At 46.0% G+C, this 21244-nt stretch overlaps 1 protein-coding gene across 3 annotated transcripts in view; it reads left to right on the plus strand.

Moving 5' to 3' along the window:
• myo6b (myosin VIb) overlaps window positions 1-20685 on the plus strand; it is a 29269-nt gene extending 8584 nt beyond the window's left edge. For 2 of the 3 annotated variants that reach the window (XM_086153723.1, XM_086153732.1), the window contains exons 12-33: window positions 495-639; window positions 1728-1885; window positions 2519-2610; window positions 3124-3196; window positions 4574-4701; window positions 5247-5342; window positions 5729-5899; window positions 7021-7059; window positions 7269-7362; window positions 7936-8066; window positions 8145-8222; window positions 8330-8459; window positions 9207-9297; window positions 10690-10840; window positions 11584-11792; window positions 11874-11952; window positions 14041-14201; window positions 14367-14417; window positions 15719-15822; window positions 17361-17495; window positions 18955-19173; window positions 19679-20685. In XM_086153723.1, coding sequence (XP_086009849.1) covers window positions 495-639; window positions 1728-1885; window positions 2519-2610; window positions 3124-3196; window positions 4574-4701; window positions 5247-5342; window positions 5729-5899; window positions 7021-7059; window positions 7269-7362; window positions 7936-8066; window positions 8145-8222; window positions 8330-8459; window positions 9207-9297; window positions 10690-10840; window positions 11584-11792; window positions 11874-11952; window positions 14041-14201; window positions 14367-14417; window positions 15719-15822; window positions 17361-17495; window positions 18955-19173; window positions 19679-19878 — 2735 coding nt within the window. In that variant the 3' untranslated portion in view covers window positions 19879-20685. The remainder of the gene's footprint in view (window positions 1-494; window positions 640-1727; window positions 1886-2518; window positions 2611-3123; window positions 3197-4573; window positions 4702-5246; window positions 5343-5728; window positions 5900-7020; window positions 7060-7268; window positions 7363-7935; window positions 8067-8144; window positions 8223-8329; window positions 8460-9206; window positions 9298-10689; window positions 10841-11583; window positions 11793-11873; window positions 11953-14040; window positions 14202-14366; window positions 14418-15718; window positions 15823-17360; window positions 17496-18954; window positions 19174-19678) is intronic. The other variant, XM_086153743.1, reaches the window with a different exon arrangement.
• The last annotated feature ends 559 nt before the right edge of the window (window positions 20686-21244 follow it).

Here is a 21244-nt window from a genome sequence, read left to right on the forward strand (position 1 = left end):
GATTTTCTTATTAAGTGCGCGCACAGTCGTGTGTTCCCATATCTGCCCTTTTTCAAACGTTCTGGCACTTTCATTCTAAGAATCAGAATCAGAAAAAGCCTTTATTTGTACCCGTTGGGCAACTAGGGGGCACAAGGAGTAGCAGCATCAAATTATGAACATAATAACATTCTAGTCTTATCACAACGTTCTCTAGACAATTCACAACATTTTTTTAGGCCTCATAAACGTCAAGTATGTCGCGCAGCAATATAAGACCTTGCAAATCCACCTTTGGACTTTCTCATATTTCATTTATCGTCGAGGTCCCTGTAATGTGGAGTGCAGACCCAGATAAGACCTCACAGACAGTTTCATGTGTTTCATGAATGATCATTCCACTCCATCACACACTAAACCTGTGATATTAAATGGACTGAATGGAGTGGTACTGACTCAACACTGGAGAGAGCCACGGTATGGGATTATAAGATGTACCTCCTTTGCTGTTCCAGGTGGCTGCGTTCTGAAGAACCAGTCCCGGCAAACCCTGGAACACTGCGCCGGCCTGCTGGGCCTGGACCAGGATGACCTGAGAGTCAGCCTCACCACCAGGGTCATGCTCACGACAGCAGGGGGCGCCAAAGGAACGGTTATAAAGTAGGAACAAACACTTTTTGAATACGAAACCGGTCACCCCTATTCCATACGTGACCCCATTAACAACCTCAACAACCTGCTCATTCTTGACAAGCAGTTTTTACATGATATATGTTGACTTAATGATGCAGGAGGGGCATCGCTGTTCAGCTGCTCCAGTGCTCTCGGTTTGCGCCTCGATTAAAAAGCATCGGGGGTATTTTTCGGTAGTTGATTTTTTTTCGCTTCAAGAAATGCCATTTACCGTGTTAGCAGTCCCCCCGGCGTCGGTCCTGTCGGTCCACATGTGCGTCCCGGTGGCCGTGGCCGCTTTGGGAGTTGACGGCACCGGGTTTTGGTCGGATTCATATTTGAAGTGGCCTCAGAACCTGGAAGTATTTTCCCCACAATAAATAATGCAGGTGGTATCTAAGGAGGCTGTAGCGGAGAAAAGGCCTGGAGTCTGGGGAGCAGCTGGAGCAAAGGGACCTGGCTTTGTCATTAAACCTCAGACACATCCGTCCCGCCCTGGGGGGCCGGGGAGCAGCTGAAGGAACCTTGGATACCATTATATCGCTGGCGACGGAGTTCCTATCCGATACCGAAGTAGAACACCGCGGCGGGTCGACATGTTGGTCGGCAAAATGAAACATGAATATTGAATACGTTGGTGTGACAAACATGTTTCATTTTAGGGCGCGAGGAAATGGAGAAAGTCTATCTCCACCAATTCAGCCGGGAGAAGAGGGTGCAGAAAAGAAAAAAATCGAGAAAGATCTGTAATCATCGAAGATTTTAATATTTAAATAGCCGGTGTTTAAAATGAGAAGGCAAAGATGATCTTTTAACATCTGCAGACGTGACCCCGGCCCCCTCAGCCAGCTCAGGTTCTCCAAGGGATTGTTAAGAGAAACGCTTTAAGTTCAAGGTTCACCTTTTTTCATATTTCAGCTTTTTTTCTTCCTTTCGGTGCCCAGAAACTAAATGCGAGAGCCGTCACGGTGGCTCCGGGGGCTGGGAAAGGTTAAAAGGCAAAAGAAAGTTAGATATCGAGCCCTGCGATGTCCCATTATTTTCCAAACCGCCACTCACTGTCCTCCCGCCTCCAGGGTCCCGCTGAAGGTGGAGCAAGCGAACAGCGCCCGCGACGCCCTGGCAAAGGCCGTGTACAGCCGCCTCTTCGACCACGTGGTAAAAAGGGTGAACCAGTGCTTCCCCTTCGATTCATCGTCCAGTTTCATCGGAGTGCTGGACATCGCTGGGTTCGGTGAGCGGGGAAACAAAAACGGAACTTAATACACACACGGTTTGTTATTAGCTATTAACTACGCACCGGGTTTTTAAGACACGTCTGGCGTGTGTATGCAAACAAATAGAAATCCCGTAGTATTATACAATAACACACAAAAAAAAGAAATAAATAGCAGTATTCAGACGTTAAGCTGAAATTTGCACCATTTACATTATTCTAATAATATTGCACAGGTACAGCGTGTGGGCGCTCTTGTAGATTATGTAGAGTTATATATTTTTATGAATCTTTTCATTTATTTTGCAATTTGATTGCCCGACTGCGTGGAGTCTCCTCCGGGGGTGAGGAGGAGTGTAGTTCGACACACTGCCCTAGGGTTGGCGGTGCATTTCATATTTGATGTATCATGCAGGCATACAAAGTGTTGTATCATCCTCAAAAGACAAAAAAAAATGGTGTTTCTCACGGAAATGCACGCCGGCGATCGATGAGTCGACCTGTTGAGCGACCGGTAGTCACTACGAGGGAGGATCACGGCATGCAGGAACAGAGTGCCTGTGAATCACATGACTACTAAAGACTTGCAAATATTCAGTTTGAGCGCGTAAGTTAAAACACGCCATGTCTTCTGTCTCCCTCCTATCCCAGAATACTTTGAGCACAACAGCTTCGAGCAGTTCTGTATCAATTACTGCAACGAGAAGCTGCAGCAGTTCTTCAACGAGCGCATCCTGAAAGAGGTGGGCGAACGGCGCGTCGATGGAGTTTATTTAGCACGATACTTTTGTTTCGTCCCGGGGAAAACCTGCCGCGCTGCGCCACTCGCAAGTCAACTGGCTGATTTTAATTAGACAGGTGGAAGGAGCGGGCACGCTAAGCTCCTCCGCCTCCTCCGTGCTGTTATCATCCTCGCTTGTATTCCCCGCCGTCTCCCCTGCACTCTTTCATTAGAATGCTAATTTCTCCGGGGACATGATGAGGCTTGTTTCCCTCCTGCGATCTCTTAGCGTTATTCTCTTCCAAGGTCTCCAATTAAAGTGCCACAGTTCTGCTTAAAACGCCCTTTTTTTCCATCTTCTTAACCTTGTCGTGTCAGATTTTTTTTTGTTTTGTTTTGTTTTTTATTTCCTCCGGACGGGTGAAATCATTAAGCCATTAAACTTTTGAACTCTTAATGCAAGGATGTCAACGCATTCCAAGTGTTATCATCTAAAGTCTTTTTTGTGGCGTGTCTGGTTTGTGTTTTTGCGCAGGAACAAGAGCTCTATCAGAAGGAAGGCCTGGGAGTCAGCGAGGTGCGCTACGTGGACAATCAGGACTGCATAGGTGAGGGGTTTGGCATCAAAGTGTAGATCCTGATGAAGAATATGATAAAGCGAACCGAGTAGCAAGCGCTTGGCAACAGCGGCGAGGAAACAACTGCCTTTTACAAGCGCTGGAACCTCCGATGGATCCCAGTTCAATGCGGCGCGGCCTTCTGCCTCAAACGCCTCAAGTAGAACGTGTGAAGGCAGGCAGGGATGCTAACTGCTAACACCGGTAGCGCTACTAGCGGATGTAATATTATTGTTCATAGAAGAAATAGCAATCGGGGACGTGTGGTGAGACGCTGCGTTCGATCAAGCCGTAATTTAGCAAAGCTGACAATAGCAATGTTTTTTGCTCCCGGGAGAGTGAGTGCGTATGTGAGTGGGTGAATAGGATCCACTGGACTTTGACAACGCGATGTGACGGACGTCTCATGGAAGTGGAGCTCATGTGCCGTTCGACATGTATGGTGGCGGAAAATTCAGTGCATTTTAATGTTTTAAATTAGAGTAACGGGCACCGCAGAGGTTAGCGCCTCCACATCGCCGCCAGAAGGGCTTCCTTTGAGGAGTCTCCATGTTCTCGCAGTATCTGCATGGGGTTCCTCTGGGTTCCTCCCACAGTCCAAACACATGCAGGAGGTTCAATGGAGACCCGAAATTGTCCAAACCTGTTAATGTTTGTGTTTGTCTGTGGATGTCTCTGTGCAGCCCTGTGATGATAGATAGATAGATAGATAGATAGATAGATAGATAGATAGATAGATAGATAGATAGATAGATAGATAGATAGACAGACAGACAGACAGACAGACAGACAGACAGACAGACAGACAGACAGACAGACAGACAGACAGACAGACAGACAGACGGACAGATCGGCCGCCTCCTTTGTGCCTCAAGGATCCGGGGAAACGATCCCGCCTTGTTTCCGCCACCTCCTTTGTGGGACGAATCGGAGAATTAATGGGATGAAGTAGTCGGAGCGTCGAGGTTGAGGCGCTGCGATTTGTATTTCAAAGGCCGTGATTATTCAGGTTCCGGGGTTAACCGACAGCCGCCGGTAACATTCATGACTTGCAAATGACCGTTCGGGCTGGCCATTAATTCACCCATCAGTCCCCGGGATTCATGCACAGGTGCTTGTTCATGCAAATATTTCGCGAGGTCCTCGGCTGTTGGATTATATTCCAAATGCAGCGCGCAGTATGAATAATTCAGATATGTGTGACTAAATGAGCGTACCGATAATCATTCCCCGCTTTTAATATTCAAACCGAGACACAGCGAGCAGGAGAAATCTCCATTAAATGAGACTCTGGTTTTTATAAATGGGATGTTAAAAAGAGAGAACCTTTCATAACATTTAGGCATGTTGGGTGAATCTCGCTTCCAGATCTCGTGGAAGCGAAGCTGGTGGGCGTCCTGGATATTTTGGACGAAGAGAACCGTCTGCCTCAGGCCAGCGACCAGCACTTTGCCCTGGCGGTCCACAGCAAACACAAAGACCACTTCAGGCTGACGGTCGGCCGCTCCTCCTTCCAAGTGTTTTGTTGTGTTGTGATGTTGTTTTGTTTTTAAACCCCGCCTGTCCAAATCAGCCGTTCTGCAAGTGACATCGAGTCCCACTTACTCACTCCCCGTTGATAAACATAAAAATCCCTGTCTGAGGAAGAAAAGCAAACGAAGCTAAAGATCAGGGATCTCTGACCCCGGGGATTTCACGAGAGATTTATAAGCCCAATATGAGCTGTTCCTTTGCATGACGTTTATACTCCGCACTTTGGATGCATTTTATTCAATTAATAATTCATCATAAATAAATGAATTATTTTATTTCATGTTATTATTATTATTTTATATTATTTTGATTATTTGGTCTTGTTTTATCGCTACTCAATGCTGTTTTTATTTTGTTATTTCTTTTTATAATTGTCTTTTTTTTTTTTTTTTTCTAATTGGATTTGCCTTAGGGGGGATTGAAATGATCATGTGCATATTTCTGAAAGAACAATTAATTAACATAACTTTGACAAGCTGCCTCTTTCTCCCTCCCCCAACCCTTCCAGGTTCCTCGAAAGTCCAAGCTGGCTGTCCACAGGAATCTCCGGGACGATGAAGGCTTTATAATCAGGCACTTTGCAGGAGCAGTCTGCTATGAAACAGTAACTCAACCCCTCAGTTCACTTTATATTATCAGGATCTCATACAAACCTCTTAACAAGTGGCCTGCGGCCATAAAATGTGCACCTTCAAACCTACAGGTTGACCCCGGCGACCAGAAGATGCATAGTCATCCCAGACAGAAGCTTCCCTCAAACACGTCGCTGTTTTTGTTACTTTGCTTCGATGGCTTGAACTTCTATTGGACGGGTGAATGAGCGAGTGAATGGTCTTTTCCTTTCTTTGCTCGGTTCCACGCCGTTTTTTGCTCCGAATAGGAGCTGAAACCATACAAATGATAGTTCCAGACCTGTGGTGTAACCGGATTAGTCTTTACAGCCCCGCAGGTCGATGAGGTGTGTGTGTGTGTTTGTGTGTGTGTCAACAGACCAAGTTTGTGGAAAAGAACAACGACGCCCTCCACATGTCCTTGGAGAGCTTGGTGTGCGAATCCAAAGACAACTTTGTTCGACAGCTGTTTGAGAACGCCAGCACGGCCAAGGACTCCAAACAGAAGGCCGGCAAACTCAGCTTCATCAGCGTGGGAAACAAATTCAAGGTCAGCGGAAGTCCAAATGTCAGAAACCTTTATAGAAAATGAAAAAAAGAAAAGATAATATATGACAGAAGTATTTACATTATTTGAAGACAACCAGATGTCATCATCCTTCTTGTGATACCTCAGGTTTCTCTGCGTGTCTTCTGACGGATAAAGTTGTATTATCGCAGCTTTGGCTGTAACGCAGAGGAGATGAGAAAACGTGAGGAAAAAAAGGGAAGGAGAAGAGACTGAGATCCAAAACGCCATTTTTGGTTGTTTTTTTCCCTGAGTCGTAATCTGCAGGGCTCAGCTCTGAGCCCCCTCTTGTTTGCCATGGTGATGGAAAGGGTGACAGATGATGTTCGATGGGCATCGAGATGTTTGCAGATGACATTGCGATGTTCAGTGAGAGAAGGGAGCAGACGGAGGAGCGTCTAGAGAGGTGGGAAGATGGTCTGGAAAGGTGAGGTAACAGCGAGTGGAGATAAAGGAAAAGGTGTAGGAGACGGAGGTGAGAGCAGCCATGTAGCCTGCTTTCAAGACACTGAGGAGAAGACAGGAGGCAGAGCTGGAGGAAGCAGACATTAAGATGTCAAGGGTCCTCTTAGGAAGTGAGAAGGATGGAGAGGATCGGGAATGAGTCCCGATCTCTAATACTCTAACACTGAGATAGTCTGGACATGGACAGCGGGGGGATGCGTAGAAGGACGCTGAAGGTGGAGGAGGTCCAGAGGAAGACCAGAGAGGAGGTTTATGGAGTTAAGAAGTTGGTGTGAGAGGAGAGGGGGATGCCACGTTTGACTCGCCTCTATGCTTTCAGCTAAATCAGAATAATTCCCCTCACGTTTTAATATTCAATAAGTGTTTTTTTTTTCTCTACAGTAGATGTTTGATATGTCCAACGTAGCTCCTGTGCTTTTGTTCCAAATGCCTATGACATGGACCGACCCCCCAAGACATGGTAACATCTTCAAAGTGCATGAAACAGAGAGGAAAAGTGGAGCGGGTTTCATTCTTTATTCCACCTTGATGAAAGGAGCGTGCCGCGCCCTCCGCTCACGAGGAACAGCTGCGTTCTTTCATTATTAAATATTGAAATACATCATTGAACAGGTTCTTTTATGTGCCTCCACACACAGACCCAGCTCAACCTGCTGCTGGAGAAACTTCGCAGTACTGTAAGTCCTATGTATTCTCATCTAAACTTAATATTTGGATTCTCTGCCTCAACGCAAAAGAATGGAAACGATTTTAGGGGAAAAGAGACGGTGGACTATCACTGTCTGCTACATCGCTACAATGTATTGATAATGGAGGTGGACAGACTGAGCTTGGAGGGACCGATCAGAGGAATTTGTCTGATTTCTATGTGTATGTGTGTGTGTAGGGCTCCAGTTTCATCCGCTGCGTGAAGCCCAACCTGAAAATGGTCAACCACCAGTTTGAAGGAGCTCTCATTCTCTCGCAGCTGCAGTGCTCAGGTAGGACCGAACATCTGTTTGATATTTTCCGTTTCGTGGAACAAGCCAATCAGGTTGTCACCATGAGTGTGTGTGTCTGCATGTGCATGTTTGTGTGTGAGTGTGTGTGTGTGTGTGTGTGTGTGTGTGCGTGTGCGTGTGCGTGTGCGTGTGCGTGTGTGCGTGTGCACAGCTATGCATGCGACAGTGCCAGCTAATGGGTTTAAAATTTGCATCGTATTGTTATAATGAATATGTCAACTCTACAATGCCCTGGAAGCAAACGTTCCTGGTTTTGGCCCCGAGCTCCTTTTGAGAAAAACGCTAAAACCCCTTAACTGCTCCCTCGGGGTGCTGCTCGAGGCTCCTCAGAGGAGAAGTGGTGATGTTCATAGAACTGAATGTGACTAAGAGAGGGGCTTTCTCCTTCTCTTCTTCTCAGGCAGCACTGTCATTTTCTTTATTTAAACCACCTCCATTTAGAATTCATGTCAGTCCAGGACTGGCTGAAGCCTGGATTTAGGATACAATCCTCCAGGCAAACGCACCCAGACTGCTCCGTGTTGAGATCCTCTGTTCGCATCTTCTCCCCAGGGATGGTGTCCGTGTTGGACCTCATGCAGGGAGGGTTCCCTTCCAGAGCTCCTTTCCACGAGCTCTACAACATGTATCAACAGTACATGCCGGACAAACTGACGCGACTGAATCCGCGGCTGTTTTGCAAGGTGGGGCCGGCTCCTCTTCCTCGCTGTCATTGCTAAGCAGCCAGGTTCGTTTGTAATTCGTCCTCCCGTCACCGGCAGGCTCTGTTCAAGGCTCTGGGGCTCAACGACAACGACTTCAAGTTCGGGCTGACCAAAGTGTTCTTCCGCCCTGGAAAGGTGCAGCGCCCTCCATAAAAACATCTGGAACACACAGATAATCCAGCGGAAGTGGCAGAATCTAAGAATTAATTATATTTTGTGAATTTGTGTATAAAAAAAAAAAGTTTGCAGAGTTCGACCAGATCATGAAGTCCGACCCGGACCACCTTGCAGATCTCGTGCAGAAGGTCAACAAGTGGCTGCTGTGCAGCCGTTGGAAGAAGGTGCAGTGGTGCACGCTGTCTGTCATCAAACGTAAGTTCATGACGACGTACAGTAGATTTTTATTCAGAGCGATAAGGATTTTCAGATTAGCTTTGGGAAGTCCATGAAATTATCTGTTATATTTGTGAGGATGAAGGAAGAAGGGAAGGAACTTGGTTGAATTTATTGTACTGGCTATGATTAACCTATTATAAATGACATCATAAATTACATTTTCATTATCATAATCTAGATTAGAAATGATCTTAAAATAAATATTTTGTATTTTAGAACCCTCAAATGATAAATATTCAAATAAATGTAATTTGGAGGTAAGGGTAGGTCGATTTTCATTTTCCCCAAACTTTATCATATGGTTCTGGGAGCTACATCACATTTTTCCTTCACCATCAATCAGGTTACTGTGTGTGTGTGTGTGTGTGTGTGTGTGTGTGTGTCCTAACTGTAGATTCTCGAACCATCGCGGACTGTTCTATCAGTGCCGTTGCAAAACACAATTTTACGTTTTCAGTCACATTCAAACCTGACCAGGAGAAACCGGGACAATAACAACTTAGACTTGGTTAAGTGTAAGATTTAAATATTTCATCGGGAATTGTGACTTCACAGCTTTGATTTCTTAATTTCCAAACGGATAATAACTATAGCATGATGACGTACCGATTCGGAAGCAGAGCTCAAGGCACTGGACTACTCGAGTCCTTTTAGCTTTGCGCACGTTAGCGGGGTTTTGTCACCCGTGTTTCTGTTCTAATCCCTCTTCATATTTTTTCCCAGTGAGGAACAAGATGAGTTACAGAGCCCTGGCCTGCATCAAGATTCAGAAGACCGTCCGAATGTGGTTGTGCAAGAGGAAGCACAAACCTCGGTGAGTTTGCCGCCATCTCCAGAGAGGGAGGACTTTTACTGTTATCTCCCTGGTGTTCTGCTGCTCTGCACAGCGAGAAGGTCCCTGATTGGATTCCCACAGGGGGGCTTCCTGTGTGGAGTCTAAACACATGCAGGGAGGTTCATTGGAGACCCTTCATTGTCCAGACATGCAAAGGAGAGAGTAAATGGTTTATGTCTCTATATGACAGACCTGGGCATTTTACAGCCAGCGGGCCACATCTGGCCCGTTTCCCTTTTTATCCGGCCCGCCGAACTATTTTCTTTAAATATTTTAAGAATAAGAACAAGAACAACTTTATTAATCCCGAAGCAAATTGTTGTCGCAGAGTTACAAGAAAAATGTAACAATAATAAATAGTAGTAGAAAATTGTATGAACAGTAAAAAAAAAAAAAAAAAGGGGGGGGAGAATAAGAAATTCAAATAAACTATAAAGTGTCTAAGTAACAAGTCAAGGCTATAAAGTGTCTTGAGGTCTTAAGCACCAGGTGAAAGATAAGGAGTGCACAGGAGTATGAAAAAAATATTGCCCATGCAGCTGTTATGAAATGAAATATTGCACGGTTATGAATATATATATGCAGATAAATTATTACAATTTACAGTAAGTGGGTGAGATTTTTTTTTTCTAAGGTTTAAGATTTTGAGATTCCTTGCGGCTGAAGGGAGAGGAATTAAAAAGTCTGATAGCCTCAGGTAGGAAAGACCTCCTGTGGCATTCAGTGGAGCTCCTCGATGGTATCAGTCTACGGCTAAAAGAGCTCTGGCAGGACGTCAGTGTGGCATGCAGGGGTTGATGGATTTTCAATCAATAGTGAATTTAGAAACTCCTTATTTTTTCCTTTTGTTTGATTTTGTACGGATGATTACAGACAAAATTATATCGGCACATTTATATGATCATGGATGATTTTAAAGTTGAAAAAAAAAGCCAAAATATTTAGATATTTAAATTGCAATTTTCATTTTGTTCAACTTACTTGATACCTAGTTGGCCTGTGCGTAAAAATTAAATAAGTAATGTGGCCCGGCCAAAATAGTTGCCCGCCCCTGCTATATGACCTGTGAATGAGAGGGTGAATGGTTGTACGTCTCTATATGGGGCTCTGTGATTGGTCCAGGCTGAACCTCGCCTCTCACCCAATGGCAGCTGGGATAGGCTGCACCCCCTCCGACCCTGAGTGCAGTGTAAGAGGTGGATAATGAATGAGTGAATTAGTCATGGAGCGACCCCATGGTGGATGTGTTTATAATTATATCACCTGACATGAATCCAGATGGAACCTGAAGAATCTATTGTGACAAAGAAAAGAATCCGCCGCGTCTGATATGTTCATGCTAACGTTGATCACGTGTCACTTCTCTTCCAGCATCGATGGAATGGTGAAGGTGAAAAACCTGAAGAAACACATGGAGCGGTTTACTGAGGTGGTGAACGGGCTGAAGGAGGGCAAGCAGGAGATGGCCAAGCAGGTTGGAGAGCTGGCCGCGTCTGTGGACGCTCTCCTGGCCAAGATCAAGGTGAGCCGCGGCCGTGCCCAGCTCCGGTGCATCATCCAGGGATCTCCTCCAGGGTCTTCTAATAGCTCCTGTAAAGCTTCTTATGTCAACACTATTTCAAATGAGGATCAATCAGGCTTAGCACTGCGGCGTCCATGAATCATTTTCTCACTCTTGCCATCTTCATTTGATAAAAAGCTTCAGAAAAAGTATCGTGATTACACCGCGTGCCTTCGTGTTTATATCAGATTGATCCCGGTTCTTTCACGTTCGCTGATGCCGGCGCCACCTGACCCCCCACCACCCCCCGCCTTAGCCTGTTAGTGGACCCATGTCAACACTTCTTCTAAATGCTCGTGCCGCGGCTTTTCTAAGTGAATAATGTATGAGGCGCCAGAGGCTGTCACTCAGGCCTTCGTACATCAGGGACGGGACCTTGTCATCTCCCCTCTCCGGGTTACTGTTAGAGACACACTCTAATGAAGCCTCATAATAAGGTGACCTCTTCTCCCAGCTCTGTTAATCGATAGTCTGACAAGTGTTATGGCGATCTGGGCGTTTTGGACGCGGCCTGTCAGCGACTCTCCCGTCTCCACGGGGATGGTCAGCCCACTCCTCATCATTTCCCTTTCCGCGAGTTAAAGTCGATGCGGTCTGAGTTCAAAGGGGCTCATCTCAATGGCTGAACTTCTCTCGCGATCTTTATTTTGATGATTCATCACGACGAGCTTCGTCCTTTTTTTCCGCTCTCATTCCCCCCCCAGGGGTCGGTGATGACCCGGAAGGAAATCGAGGCGGAGCACCAGGTGCTGGTGAAACGCTCGGAGCAGCTCCTGTCCTCCATGCAGAAGAAGAAGCAGGAGGAGGAGAAGACGGAGAGGCTGAGGCGCATTGAGGAAGAGATGGAAAAGGAGAGGAAGAGCAGGGAGAAGGAGGAGCAGCGCCGCAAGCGAGAGGAAGAGGACAGAAGACTGTAGGCGATCGCTATCATTTGTCCATCTGCCATCTCAAAGTTTCCGCCCGGTGTTCATCTCGTGTCCAAATGTTCTTTTAGGAAATCAGAGATGGAGCTGAAGCGCAAACAGGAAGAGGAGGATAGAAAGCAGCGCGAGGGGGAGGAGAAGGCCATGCAGGTGCCGGCAGATGCCGTTGTTACATTCCTTCTCCAGAGTCGACCGAGCTTTGGTTGCGGTCAGCCAGTCAACAGTCGACCAAACATCACTAAAGTGGAGATAAAGTCATAGAGCGACTCTGTGAAGGTCAAAGGTCGTAGAAGCGGAATGAACCCAAAAAGTGTTGCAACACAGTATTTCGACAGTGCGCTGAAAGTTTTACTGCGTAGTTCATTAGTAGTAGCCCAGACTTCCCTCCGATCGGGAAGTTGGTGATTCAATGGTTGGTTGGCGCGTCATTCTGTTTGCAATCCGGTGTAAATCGTTTTAAAACCCCAAGATGAAAGAGTTGTGATGTGAATTGTTGTTTATCGAGTCTTTTGAAGATTTCAATATCGTGTTTTGATATCAGTCGTTCCTGCACGGTCAGGGAACTCAGCACTTTTGGAAAATGTCGAATTCCTAGTCAGGAGCCAATCTGAAGCATCGCCCAGTCAGTGAACAGAACACGTCACAAATGCAAGTCGGAACAAAGATGAGATCGGGAATATTTAGACTAATTTGATCACAAATAGATCCATAGAATAACAAGATGTGCAAAATAGAAATACCCACATGTTGACGCAATCTGCCATTCCCTCAGAGTCTGGTGCGTTTCTTGGCGCAGGAGTCTGACGTTTGTGCTCTCTGCCATTACCTGGCTTTGAGAAAAGCCGAAAAAGGCTCGGCCCGCTCGCTCTCCCCCCCACCGACAGAATCGGTCCGCTCGCCGCTGGAACAGCCGGGTCGTGACATTGGTAGAATCCCCCCAAGGGCCGTCCACGGGGCCTTGATTGATGATTCGCTGCTTCCTGGCTCGGCATCCTCCCTCCAAGTAAACTCGGCCATCCCGTCCGCCGGCTCTCTTTTGTTTCATTATTATGCCGCTTACTCTCATCTGTTATTTCTTCCATGCATCCATCTCTGTCCTCCCTGCTCCCCCACCTGTCACCACAGGTTTTCCATCCCTTTGTTTTCTCCTCCCTCGTCGGCTGATGTCATGGAACGAGACGTTATCATGTGCCATTTCCTTTATTATTCAATTTATTAACTACTCTTCTCTCCTTTTTAGGGTTATCAATCTGAATCAGGGTATCAAGGCAAACCTGTCCATCTTCCCTTCACCCACTAGTCCAATCGCATTAAAATACCTGCACCTTTGACTTACTCGTGTCACCCAAGTTAAAGTGGCACAGCGGTTAGCGCTTCCCCCTCACAGCAAGAAGGTCCCTGATTGGATTCCCACAGGGTGGAATTTGAGGGTTCCCCTCAAAGTCTAAAAACATGCAGGAGTTTCATTGAAGACCCTACACAACCAGATGAGTGAATGAGAGGGTGAATGGTTATATATCTCCAGAGGTGGACCCCACCTCTCGCACAGTGACAGCTGGGATAGGCTCCAGCACCTCACCACCCTGACTAATGCGTAAGATTATGAATGAATGAATGAATGCATTACAAGGATATCACAACTCCTTTCTTCCTGTCTTTTTTGGCACCAGCTTGTCATTTGTTACTATGTCTTGGAAAAAAGAGTTGTGGAGTTTGTATTGACTCAGCTTTCCGAGTTGTAGAAGGTCAGTCAATAAGGGCGTTTTCCTCCCTTCGGTCTCTCAATCCTGGTTTCTGTGGGTGTTAACCCTAAACCTCTTCATACCACTCTCCCTGTCAAGCTGACACCGATCTGACAAACCCTCACCGCGTAGACTTCTGCATCAAGAACTGCGGCGTCGCGCTCAGGTTGTGACTTTGGGTTCCCAGGCGGACTTCACTTGAAGATTTTTAGTATATTAGAGATCCTCAATGACAGCTTCCCTAACATTAGAATAAGTAACACCACCACTAACATTGGGTATATTTTACCCAATACAATATCCTGGATAAAATACAGTTAATTACAATTAAAAACATCAGTGAGCAGCCTGAAAATCACATGACAAGAATTGTGTGGATGAAAATCACCCGATGTTAGTGTTCTAGGGTTAATTACATATGACGTTATCATCGGCATAGCCTTTTCACACCTGATGTTCATTAGCATGTTTGTGTGTGCGTGTTTTCCTGTCACAGGCAGAGCTGGAAATCCAGCTGGCTCTGGAGCGTGAAGAGCAGGTCCAGCGTGCCACCATGCTGGAGCAGGAGAGGCGAGACAGGGAGTTAGCCATGAGAATAGCTCAGAGCGAGGCCGAGCTCATCACAGAAGACGGACAGATGGACGCCAGCCTCCGCAGGTATCGTATGGAAACATGGAAACGACCGCTCTTGTGCACGATAGGCGGAACGCGGTAACAACGCGACGTGAACCTGAAACCCTTCCGCCCCGCATATATATCTCGCACCTCCGCATGGCATGCACTTTTAACAACATTTTCTCCTGTTACTGTGTTCTCTCCCAGTGATGATTCCATTTGGGATCTTCCTATCTCTTCATCCTCAGCCAGAAACATGTAAGACATCGGTGCAGCTTTGTAAAACCGCCCCTGCTGAAGTATAACTCACACAAACAGAAATCCCGCCTTCCTCCCATACCGCCTCTTAACATCTATCAAATAGATGCAAGATTGTACCAGCAATGCTAAACCATTCAATCCTCCTATTATGAGTCATCTCTTGTCAACCTTCAGCTGTAAATAAACCATTTAGAGGATAATTGTGTGTGAATGTTGGTGCGCCACTGCATAAATTGGATGTCGATACGTCTCAATCATGCATGGCATGGATACTCCTGTGATCAATTATTAATTTCGCTCTCTGGATGCTGAATGGAGAGGATGACTTGGATGGCTGTGCTGACTCCCTGTAATGCCAATAGACCTGATAACACTATTGACTTTTGAAGACAGTCATAGCTTCCCAACTCATAACTACAAACAGGTCAGACTACACCGTCTGGACTGTTCTCGCATGTCTGGTAAGAACTCAGTTGTTTTTTGTTGTGAGAGACATCACGGTATGAAGACTAATCTTCTCCAGCACCCCGAGCCATATTGTAATAATCTCCTTTAGTTCATGTGAGCAAAGGAGATGTAGGTCTTAAAAGAGAATCTCCACGAGGCCATGCCGTGATGCATATACATATCATTTAACCACACAGAGGCACGTGGGCAGGATTGGATTCTGAAATGCTGCTTAGCATTGCTGGTGTCACTGTTACACCCGATGAATCGCCAAACCTACTCTCCCTCTTCTGTCTCCTTGTCCATTTCTTATTGATTTTTTATTTTCGCTGATACATTAATTACTTTCAACGTATTTGGGAGTGCCTGCCAAAAAAAGCGAACGGTTGTTGATCAGTTTTGACTTTCGAGTCTGGTCTAGTTATAAATAGTAGATGTAATCTGGATAATAGTTCATAGATCAGAAGGCCCTCTACTCAACATTTAGAGCTACGCCGACTGTAAATAGAAGAGTTAAATCCTTGGTATTATGGAATTAGTAACCTCTTCCCTGTAGGGGAGCTGGTGCTGTTTCCGCTGTGAGAGGACGTCCCACCGCGTCCTGCTACGTCAATAGAAAAACTCTCCCGAACAGACAGTAGTCTAAGTTGACCAAACCATCTAGTCCAGACAAATAGCCTTCAAGTCCCTTTTTCTGGAACCCAAACTACCCAGGAGGGGTTTGTCCTGTTGTCGATCATTCGGTGCCGAAATCTAGTATTGCATAGTTCAAACTTTGCAGGTTACTGCTAGTCGACACACTATTCTTGCTTGTTACACTCGAATCATATCTTTGTTTGTTTTGTATATAGGGGTCCGCAGGTGCTGGCAACCAAAGCCGCTGCTGGCGTAAAAAAGTATGACCTCAGCAAGTGGAAGTACGCCGAGCTGCGAGACGTTATCAACACGTCCTGTGGTGAGAAATTCCATGGTTGTCAGCCCGTTGCCGTCTCGACCAACCGAATGCACACCCGGAGGATGGATTGTGTTGGGCAATTTTCAGATCCTCCCGATGTATACTCAATAGCTGTTCCGCAGATATGGTGGTGGACAGGCTGATAACTGAGGTTAGACGGGAATCAGAGTTTGCAGATGACACTGTCATCTTCAGTGAAACCAGTGAGCCTATGGAAAAATATCTAGAGGTTGACAGAATACATTTGTGGTAATGAGGGGGGTCCATTCCATCCTCTGGGAGTAGAGATAAAGAAGTTGGACAATTTGCCAAAAGGTAGAGAAGGTGGTCAACAGTCCATTTCAGGAGTGATAGAAGAGTATCGGAAAGGTGGAGAAGACGGAGTTGGGAGCAGCCATGTTTTCTGGTGTGGAGACACTAAGGAGAAGACAGGAGGCAGAACTGGAGGCGGCAGAGATGAAGATGTTGGAGGTTTCTCTCTGGGGGTGAGGAGGATGGAGAGGATCGGGAATGAGTCCGTCAGAGGGACAGCACATGGTAGATGTTCTGAGATAAAGTCACACAGAGGAGGGACTGTAGAGATCTGGGTAGGCAGAAGGTGAGGGTGGAGCTGCCAGGTAGGAGGTCTAGAAGAAGACCCAATGGACCCAATGGAAAGGATGTTCTTCATGTGCCCTCTGTCTTCCAGCAAGTTTTCTCAACAAAAGTTAAACATGCAGCTGTATGGAGCATAAAAACAAAAAAGTCTGTCCCGACAAGTTAGAGGACCAATCTTGAGATGATCCCGCAGCTGCTGCAGCTCATCAGTATGCGTTCAGTGGTGAGAGAGAAAATTATAGTGATTATGGAAGATGGCAGACTTCTGCCCTTCCTCATCATCACTAGCCAGATCCTCGCCAGTCAGTATAAAATCAGATGCCTTTCTACAGAGTCTCTAAGTGTCTATGACTTCATACACGGAGTCCGATAACCTCTGGGCACCAAAGTGTCTGGCCCGTTGGCAAACCCCGCTCAAAGCTCAATGTGTTGCCTTCGTTGGTAAAGCCACAAATCGTTTTTTTGTAGATTTTATCGGCAGCCTCTTACTTCAAGTCCATGCACTTAAGAAGACTATGCTTAATTTTATTTTGGCGCTATAACGGCAGCACGGTGGTTCAACCTCACAGCAAGAAGGTCCATGATTGGATACCAACAGGGGAGGCCTTTCTGTGTGGAGCCTCCATGTTCTGCCCGTGTCTGTGTCGGGTTCCTCGAGGTTCTCCAGGTTCCTCACACTGTCCAAATACATGCAGGAGGTTCATTGGAGACCCCAAAATGTCCAGATGTGTGTCTGAGGGCGTGAATGGTTGGATGTCTCTGACTTGTGAATGAGATGACCACGGTGACTCGCAGGCTTCGGCCAATAGGTTCCCGCCCACTTACAACCCTGTGTGCAGGTTTAGCGACATAGATCATGAATGAATGAACTATTTTAATATAACAAGTGTCTAGACCATGATTTCCATGCCCGCGTCACAAGTTTTTAATTGTGTTGCCAGACATCGAGCTCTTGGCGGCCTGCAGAGAGGAGTTCCACCGCCGTCTGAAGGTCTACCACGCCTGGAAGTCCAAAAACAAGAAGCGCAATGATGACGGGAGTGATCAGAGGGCCCCAAAATGTGTCACCGACTACGGTTGGTAAAGAACGCGTTTTTGCCTCCCGGTTACAAGTGCTCATCTTGCTATTTGCATATCATACAGAAAAACAGCCGAGCACGCTCGGACCAGCGCGGCCAAGCGCGCGCCACACCTCAGGCACACCTCTCATGTCGCACAGTCAATTTCAGGGATTAATGACCTGCACAGCAAACAGCCAAGCCCTACTTGGCATAATTCAATTAGCCGCTGAAGTACCGCTCCTAAAAACGCTGCAACCTTCTAGCCTGCTCTGTCAAAACTGTTTTTCTTCTAATTACCCAGTAACTGCCAGCCATGCCTTGTCAGGTTCACTGGCTGCTACCATGACGGCTCACTACTTTGCTGGTTTCTGTTCTTGAGGCAACCATGCATGCTCTGTGCTGGAAACACACACACACTCACCATGCAGACCTTTTCCCCTTTATTTCCTTTCCTTTTATCTTAGAAAAAAGCAAATATTAGATTTGATGGGGAACTAGATTATTATATGTCGCCTCAACTTCTAACTTTGTTTTACTGGCCCTTTGATGTTCCCGCTCCTGATATCCAGGCCAGCTGCTCTTTGGCTTTTTTTTCCTCCCATCATATTCACATCTCGCCCCTGTCCTCTGCTGATGAGGCGAGGCCTTGTTATCAGGGCCACTTCATGAGAGGATAAAAGCTGCTTTCCGTCGCAGATATTTCCTTGGGCCTTTTTTTTTAACTCATCCACTTTGTTTTCCGCCCTCATGTGGACTTCGGGAAAAAATACACTCCATCTCCTGTCCCTATCAATGGGACTGATGGGAAGATGGTAACATCCCATAAGTACCTAGGTGTTGTGCTAAACAATGAGCTGTAGTGGTCCACAAGCTGATGTCCACAAGCATCAGAAGTACTGAGGCGTTAGGAGGCTAATGTCTTTCAATGCATGCAACAGCATATGTCCTCCCAGTCTGTTCAGAACAACATCCTTGTTGCAGGGGTGTGCAGGGGTGCAGGGGGATCGAGCGAGGGAGCAACAAGAAACTCATCAAAAATGAATGAATGCGAGGTGTTGGCTTTAAGCTCGCCACCCTTGAGGAGGTGGTTAAGGACAGAAGTGTGGCCAGTCCCTCCAACCCCCTCTGAAAGACACTGAACAATCTCATAAAACTCAGGTGTCTGAAAAGAGGATGCGGGAAGTGGCTCTAACTCGGTGTACATCCATCTTCCCTGGCTTCCTTCACCATCTCCTTGCACTCCATGCCAACATACTCGAGCTGATGCCATTCTGCTATAAGGATTGAGAAAGTCCATCTATCTAGTTGTATCTACAGTATCTATCTTATCCACTGTAATCTTTACTCAGGATTCTACCTGAAGATTCACCACTTGCTTTTAATTGCTAGCAAAGCTTAAAGTCTGCCCTGATGATACTAAGGAGATGCACAGCTGTCTTTTTGATCGACGTCCTCACGCTATGTCCCACTGCAGCCGAACAGAACCCGGCCCCGCCGATGACCATCCAGCATCAGGAGGTGGCCATGAACCGTCAGCAGCGCTATTTTCGCATCCCTTTTATCCGCCCAGCCGACCAATACAAGGATCCACAGAACAAAAAGAAAGGTTGGTGGTATGCTCACTTTGATGGCCCCTGGATCGCAAGGCAGATGGAGCTGCACCCTGACAAACGGCCCATCGTGTTGGTTGCGGGTGAGTCACCGGCGTTGGCGCCCTATCTTTGTGCACATCGTCATAACAACGCAAACACGGGGGGCTTTATACCTTTTTATGTCTAATACTTCTACCTCCACTGTGACGTTTGTTGCTCTGAGTGACCCTCCATCACAGACTTTTGATATGGCACCTTCATCGGGATAAATTCCCCCAAATTCTAGACAATCCAGAGAGATAGATAGACGGATCTGTTTTTAAACACGCTTTAAATTGGTATTTTAATAGATAATTTTCATCGCCTTCACATTTAAAGAGATTATTGACCACAGAATTATTTGCAATTCAAGCTTATACAATCAGTGCGTAATGTGCAAGCGGATTTGTGGCGCTATCCATCCAAAACGACACAATTCAAAGTTTCAGAATAATGAGAATAATGAGTTTTATTGACTCTTGCAAATCGCAATTTGGAGTAACTGTGTAGGTGACACTTGAGACTGCCTTTAGCTGTTGTTTACCAATATGTCTTTCTGCCACTCAGGAAAAGACGATATGGAGATGTGTGAACTCAGTCTTGAAGAGACGGGTTTGACCAGGAAGAGGGGAGCAGAGATCCTGCCCAGACAGTTTGAAGAAATATGGGAACGCTGTGACGGAATTCAGTACCTGAAGAAGGCCATCGAGAATAAGCAGGCCCGCCCTACGTACGCTACCGCCATGTTGCAGAGTCTTCTCAAGTGAGCCAAAGCACAATGATAGCCGTTGATTTGGTCCTAAAACGCGAGGCTTCCTAACAGGAGCAGCACATCGGGAGGTGAAAGTAATCCCCTAAAAAAACATGCTCCCAATGCAAATGTCTTATTTTGCATTATAACACCTTATCTTTGCTCTGATTTGTTTTTAATACACCCCCTTTTAATGGAATGGAACACTCCACTCTGTGGCCTTAAACTGCAATATTACTGCACAACACCAGGGAAGACTTATCGGTTCACAGAGTATCTAGCTTTTAACTTGAAACATGGTCTCATGTGACAGTAGGCAGGATGTTTTAATGATTTTAAAAGTATATAGAGAGTACGTCATGGTTTAGCTAGCGATTACAGTTTTACACAGATTTGAAAACTGAGTGATGGTAGGCGATTAGCTTCGCTCCTTGTTTTGTGAACACCGATATCAACATTTGTTGATTTGGCTGCACTCAACGTAGAAACCCCGCATATGGGTTTAATTCCATCCCTTCTCACAGCTCGTGCAGTTTTCTTCACCGCTAGAATCATTAAAAGTGACCTTTTTGTATTGCAGAGGCTTGTTATCATGTTTGCAGTTTTGTTGGTTGGGTTTGTTTTCAGGAGTAATGTTAACTGGTGTGCACGTAGTCAGTGTCCTCTGTGTGGTCGGGAATATTCGACCATTCGGTTCCTCCGACGCACATTTTTCCCGGTCCCTTCAAGACAAAAGGTAGTATTAGGTCACTCTTATCTTTTGTTCGGTGTTTGCCTCTGCGACAAAATAACCTGTAGAAAATAAACAAATGCCCCGATTCTCTCCATTGTATTTCTTTTGCGGAGTTAGTCGTGATAATTGACGCGTGTGAACAAGCTAATAAAAAGACTTAGCGAGATAGGAGCCAGAGGTCAGTAACTGGATCTGACATCCAGCAGGCAGCTAATAGGATTAGTGTGTCAATTGATTAAATTACAAAGGCTAATGTACCTCTGATGTCATCAGTGACCCAGTGGATCATGAAGCGATCAAAGGTATTACACCTTTAGGATTTTGGGTTCATTCACCCCCAAAGACACTTCATCCTGTCACCGCACTGGGCAGACCAACCGGCCCGATTGAAGATTTCATGACGTATTGAACGATTTTCAACTTTAGTGTGGGGAAATTACATCAAGCAACACATGATTAACTCAGGTTAACGCAAGCAAGTTTTCCTAAATCTTCTGGTAAGTATGATTACATGTTTCCACCCAGCTGTTGTCATGCTTTCCATCTTTCATCCTATTGTCAAATTACAAAAAAAAACACCTGAGCCTCTCCACCGGAGGTTTTTATATTATTTATTACACACTTTATTATAAGAAGATCATTGCTGAAA

The sequence above is a fragment of the Fistularia commersonii genome, chromosome 1 (assembly GCF_037954325.1).
Source record: "Fistularia commersonii isolate RoL2024-O1a breed Wild chromosome 1, RoL_Fcom_v1.0, whole genome shotgun sequence".
Taxonomy (NCBI): Eukaryota; Metazoa; Chordata; class Actinopteri; order Syngnathiformes; family Fistulariidae; genus Fistularia; species Fistularia commersonii.